This window comes from Populus euphratica, unplaced genomic scaffold, assembly GCF_000495115.2.
Source record: "Populus euphratica unplaced genomic scaffold, PopEup_1.0 scaffold1634.1, whole genome shotgun sequence".
Lineage (NCBI taxonomy): Eukaryota > Viridiplantae > Streptophyta > Magnoliopsida > Malpighiales > Salicaceae > Populus > Populus euphratica.
This window is the reverse complement of record NW_011501472.1, coordinates 29,527-35,572: the sequence shown is the minus strand read 5'-3', so window position 1 is coordinate 35,572 and position 6,046 is coordinate 29,527. Positions and strand designations below refer to the sequence as shown.

The following is a 6,046-nucleotide window of genomic DNA, read 5'->3' as shown; positions in this document are numbered from 1 at the left end:
AATCTAGGGTAGTTCATGGAACGAATAAAGTTATTTTTTTATTTGCACTTGTGCCTTACATTGTTAATCTTTTATTTACATGTGAACTTATATCACTTAAAGTATGATTTCCAATATCACCCTCTTTGACTTTATCATTGGAAAGTAATTGAGAATTTCCATATAATTCTAAGTCTCTTTCTTAATTGGAAAGTCCTTTATCAATTACTTTATTTGTCATTTCACATCTAGAGGGACCTTTTTATAAGCTTCTACTTCGCCTTTAATATCAACATGCTGATACTTTAGACGAGTAATACCATTATGTTTGAGTTGTTTTGCAAATAATGAATTGCCTATAAGCTTTATGTGGATCATTTAATCTTGTTGGAGTTAAAACCATGAAAGTAGTAGCATCGCATGATGAGTATTCAGTTATGTAATTTGATCTGAAGAAAAAAAAGACAATTAATTCTAGCTATTTCATTGATATACAATTCAATTTTTAAAGTAAAATGGATGGTAATAATACCAATAACTTAAAACAAAAGGAATGATATTTCTCAAGATACCATGGTAATTTACAAATATTAGTTGTTGGCTCCAACTTTAAATTTATTGTTTGATAATTTTAGTTGACCTTTAAACAAAATCATGATATTTTTTACTTGTAATGCACTATGAAAAGTTTTCCTACAAATGGGATAATGTGGACCAAAAACTTAACCAATCTTCATTTATTGCAGTTGGTTTCATAATAATTTGTTGTAAAAAAAAATCAACATTATTGTTTGATAATTTCATTTGACCCATAAACAAAATCATGACCCTTTTGATAATATATTGATTACTATTTTGAAAAATTATATAGAAAGGATAATGTGGGCCACTAGCTAACTTTTTTTCGCAATTTGAATTTGTGGTTGAATATTATACTTTTAAAATAACTTTACATCAAGGAGAAAGATATTTTACACAAATACATATAATAATTAAATAGAAATTAATACAACATAGCAGCAAGCATATATATACATTTAATTTCATATAATAATTATCTATCCTTCCTTATAATTAATTATAGTTTGGTAAATTCAGTTTCATATGATTCTTGGTTATGACCAAGTTGCTTGTATTGGTAACTACCAGACTTAGCAACTATAACTGCAATTCATACAACAACCTAATAAAAGTATTTAGTGGTTGGTCACTTATATTTTAATAAATGAGTGTTTTATATTTTTTATTTCCTTTAATTATTAGTTTGGGTTGTTGTCTTAGAAACTAGATTTGTGCCTTTTCCATTTCTAATTTGAACTTAGAGAGAAAAAAAGATATTGCACTTTAGAGAAAATAGACAACAACCAAGGGATAGCAAGGGAGGTTACATGTTAAAAATAAAAGACAAAAATCAAGGATGGAAGGTTATAGGTGACATTGAAGTATGAGCTTATAAGAGAGAAGAGGGAAGATTGGAGGTGGAGGTTTTGAGAGACAAAATGTTGATTGTAATTGTTTTGGTTAGGAATTTGAGACTGCAAGGAAGAGAAATTAAGGATTCATTTTTAGTTAGGAGAAAAAAAGCTTTATATCTAGTGGTTTAATTAATCAAATTGAATTGGGTTCAATTTGATTTAATAACTTTTCAATTTTGCAAAACTTTAAACCCGAAATGAAACATGTGAAATGAAACTAAAATTTTATGGTTGAAATTTATTTGAAAAATCTAGGATGGATATAAATTTTAAACGAGGTGAAAATTATTATGTTTTTTGAACTAGTACAAAATGTTCTAGCCATTATAAATGAAATATAATGGAATTGATAACCTTAGTTTGGGATGACAGTAACACACCCTAACATTTAGTTTAGATGCCATTTTACTAAAAAAAAAGGTGCTTTTATTGTTAGAAAAGAAATTAAAGATATAGTTACTAATTTGCTATTTCTTACAACAAAAAAACTAGAAGGCATAACATTTTCTTTATAGACACCTTCACTAAAAGATCTTTTACTTTTTTTTTTCATTTCATTCCCTTATCCTTTTTTTTTTAATCCCGAGATAATTTGTTATTTTAAATTTATACTTGAAGTATTATTTTATTTGACTTATTGTGAGATGCTCAAGGTGACAAAAATGTTCTCTAATATTTGGTTCATACTTGATTTTACTAAATCAAAGAGAGGGGTTATTATATTAAAGATACAAGAACCTAATTTAATTCTTGGTGGGAAAAAAGGAGTCAAGCATAGAAATTAAAGAGAAAAAAAATTAAAAAAAAAAACAAAAAATAAGATGTCAGAGCCACATTGAACACCGTCATATGTTGTTTTTCGAGGAAGCTCCAACCAATATGGTTCCAATAATAACAATGAAGGTCACCATTAAAATTTAAAGGAAGTCGCAAACATGTTATTAATATGATGAACGTTCGCATGCACTAGTGTATAAGTTTTACGTGCCATGTAATTTTTAAATTTGTTCTTAATTATTTGATATCTCTTTGGTTGATTCTAGATTTTATTTCAACTAGGTCTCATGAAGGTTTAATAGGTGAAAAATAATACGAAGAGAAAAAAAAAAGAATTATCCAAGTATATTAAATTATCATAGTTGTTCCCTTGATATTATCTGAATTTTAAAAGTCGGGTGAAGTTGTTTTAATATGGTTGGATTTGAAACCAGGTTACGTAAGAGGAAATAAAAAGCAAAGAAACTATACTATCAAGTTATCTTGTTTCAATTCAATATTTCTAGCCAAGTTATGTTTTTTAAAAAAAACATGATTAACATGATTAAATAAATATATCAAATAGCACCATCCCTTATCTAAAATAAAATAAAAAGAAAATAAATAATAATAATAATAATTAAAAAAACATGATTAACATGATTAACATGATTAAATAAATATATCAAATAGCACCATCCCTTATCTAAAATAAAATAAAAAGAAAATAAATAATAATAATAATAATAATAAGCAACGCCGATGCTATATATATATTTGTCATTTTGCGCTGGAATTGACTTTTGTGCCCGCGGGGCTAGTGATTGCTAAACAGCACTGTTGCTTTCCACGACCACCTACCCTCAGCCACCAATCATAAGCACACAGCAATCCCAGATCTTAAAATTATTAAAGTAAAAAGAATAAAAAATAAAAATGAAAGAGGAAACAGCCTTCTTAGCTTGAGACCAATTAAGCGCTTAATAACGCAAGAAGAAGGATTCTCTTATTGAATCATAATAATAGTTTTTACGAGAGTTGGTTCCCAAACCCATTTATCAAACAAACAAGCAATGTCCCCCACACAATGCTGGTCAAAAGAATCCTGATCGAGCACCCATCCTTTCAGTATACACTCACAAGCCACACCAATACAAGATCATAAATTATAAATACACACAGGTCCATAGGATTAATCCCCCAACAGCATTTCTGTCACTCCAAAGAGAGATTAGGATATCGTCTGCCCCGTCTTTTCAAGGAAACAATGCAGCCGTCCTTTGGACAGATAGTTGGATTGTAAACAATATCATCACAGCCGTCCGCTCTGTACCGCTTAAAATCAAGCAGCGCACAGAACATGGCGATGAATAAAACCAAATGATTGAGGGCATACCTTTGACCCACACACTGGTGGGCTCCAGCTCCAAAAGTTAAGAAATTCTTTTTGAATAACTGATCCTCTTGCCTCTCCTCAGAGAAACGGTCCGGGTCAAACCGGTCCGGTTTAGTGAACCCTTGAAATGAACTGTCTAGAACCGACGGGAACACAATGGTCCCTTTGGGAATCGTGTACGACTCCGTCAGAGCAAAGTCCTTCATAGCTACATGGGGGACTAACGTCGCAGGGGCGCGGTACCTCAGCACCTCACGCGCCACCGCCTGCGTGTACTTCATTTCCCTGAGCTGCTCCGTGTTTATTAAACCATCAGATTCTGGTGACCAGAAACTCGACACTTCCTCCCGAACCTTCAGCAGGACTTCCGGGTGCGAGTCGAGAAGCGCCACCGCCCAAAGGAGCGATGACGTTGAAGCATCCTGAGCCGCAAAGAGGAAGTCGAAGAGGTGGCCTCCGATCTCGGCGTCACTAGTGTGCGGTGGAACTGGCTCTCCGGCGGATTTGGCAGCGGAGATTTCTTTAAGCATTTCTTGCATCCAGAAATCTATCAAGCAAGATGGTTCATGGTTATTGTCCATTTTTGTCTTGCTCTTCATTACACATTCTGAGAGGGTGTCTGCTAACCTGTCAACAGCCATCCTGGCATTTCGAAATGCGAAACCTGGGAGGTCAATAGGGAGTTTCATTAGTCCAACGTTGAACATATTGTAATCCAGCTTGAATCGCTCCCGCTCTTCTTCTCTCAAATACGGGCCAACAAAAACGGTCTGTGAAGTCTCGAGGTTCATGTCTCGAACTAACAAGCGGAGAGAGATGTACTTGTTTGGACTGTTTGAGGATAAGCTCTCCCATTTTTTCAAGTGCTTGAGAATGATTATCTGCTGGAGTGAGGTGTAGGTTGAAAGAGCACGAGGAGTGAAGTTGGGAGCGATTAGGCGGCGGAGATCCTTGTGTTCCTGACCGAACTTATAAATCAAATTATGCTCACCAAATAGCTTCTTCCCGAAAGGGTGGCCAACAAGCAAGAAAGCATCAGGCCTTACGTTTGAGAAAATGAGGTGGGAGAGATTAGTGTCGCGAATGTACAATATGAACCTCCCGATTATATAGTTAGCAGAGAATCCAGAGCGAGAGCTATTGGCGGATTGGGTGTCCCAGAATGAAGTTGGATCTCTTACTAAAGAAATTGCGTTGCCAATAAATGGAAGCACGAAAAGGGGACCCGGAGCTCCTCGTTTCTTTATCAAATAACTCACCTGCTCTACCAAAACGAGGAAAATAACGAAAGAAATTATGTATGGAACTAGAGCTGATAAGAAAGTTGCACAGGAAAATAGCAAGGATGTCATTGTTTTTTTTCTTTTTTCCAGAGTTTCCTAAGAGGGTGGGGAAGGGAATTCGCTGCAGACATATAGAGGAAACTTTCTAGGTTAACAAATTTAGATGATTGGAAAAGATTTTAAAAATGATTTTATATTAATATTTAATAAATAAGGCAAGGTGGTCGTTAAAAACAGGTTACTTGATAGAACAAATTTTTTTGAAGAAGCTGTGAATTAAATTAAAATGTGGATAGTTAATGTGGTGAGGTGGTAGAGGCAGGCATTCCCCTTTTCCTTTTAAGGTCAGTCTGTTGGCAGTGATAACTCCATATATATAGTAGCCACAAAGGGAGCGAGAAAGAAAGGAATGGAAAGGAGTCATGCAGGGAAAGTGCTAAAGGAGAGAAGATAACAGGACGGCAAGAGAGGGTGGATTGTCATTGAAGCTAATTTTTTTAACAAAAAAAAGAAGAAGAGGAGAAGAAAGAGAACCTGTAGAATGGCCAATTATTATACCAAAAGCACTGCCTTCAATTGCAATAGGACAACAAAAGAGCACGGGTCAATCGACCTACTTGAAAACTAGTGCCAAGTAAATGCAGCCAAAGATCTTCTGGAAAATACAAGGCTTCTTAGCTGGAGCCTTTCTTGAAGAGAAACCTACCATTGCAAATGGCATTGGCAGGTGCTTTTCTTCAATATCAACATCAATATCAGAGTTCATCATAAATTAGTCATTCTGATATTAGAAAATGAATTCCTAGTTGTTATAGTTTCAAGAACTAATTAATTAGTTTATTAACCATATGTTTAATTTAATATTATTTTGTTTTTAAAAACACTTTAATCTGGTATCAATTTTTTCATATTATGTATTTAGGTTGTGTGTAGTTAGTATTTCTGGAAGAAAAAAAAAACAAAAGACATAATATAATAAAAGATGAAGATAAAGAATCTGGTTAAGAGAGTGACTGCGGTTAGATGGATAACCTGTAAAGTTTTCGTGACACTAAAATCCACGGGACTTTGTAATCAATGAATATATGGAGCAAGAGAGTGGAAATAATCACCATTACTCCATGATCCATGCATACGGAAGCAAATGGGAATTATAA

At 33.9% G+C, this 6,046-nt stretch overlaps 1 protein-coding gene across 1 annotated transcript; it reads right to left on the bottom strand.

The window, feature by feature from the left end:
* Positions 1-3,280: 3,280 nt before the first annotated feature.
* LOC105117943 (cytochrome P450 710A1-like) lies at positions 3,281-5,518 on the bottom strand. Its single transcript, XM_011015773.1, has one exon. It carries the CDS (start codon positions 4,956-4,958, stop codon positions 3,426-3,428), a length of 1,533 nt encoding a protein of 510 aa, XP_011014075.1. The 5' UTR covers positions 4,959-5,518; the 3' UTR covers positions 3,281-3,425.
* Positions 5,519-6,046: the final 528 nt, after the last annotated feature.

Bases quoted from the DNA above. Each gene is read 5' to 3' on its own strand.
- LOC105117943 (XM_011015773.1), bottom strand. From the start codon at position 4,958: ATGACATCCTTGCTATTTTCCTGTGCAACTTTCTTATCAGCTCTAGTT.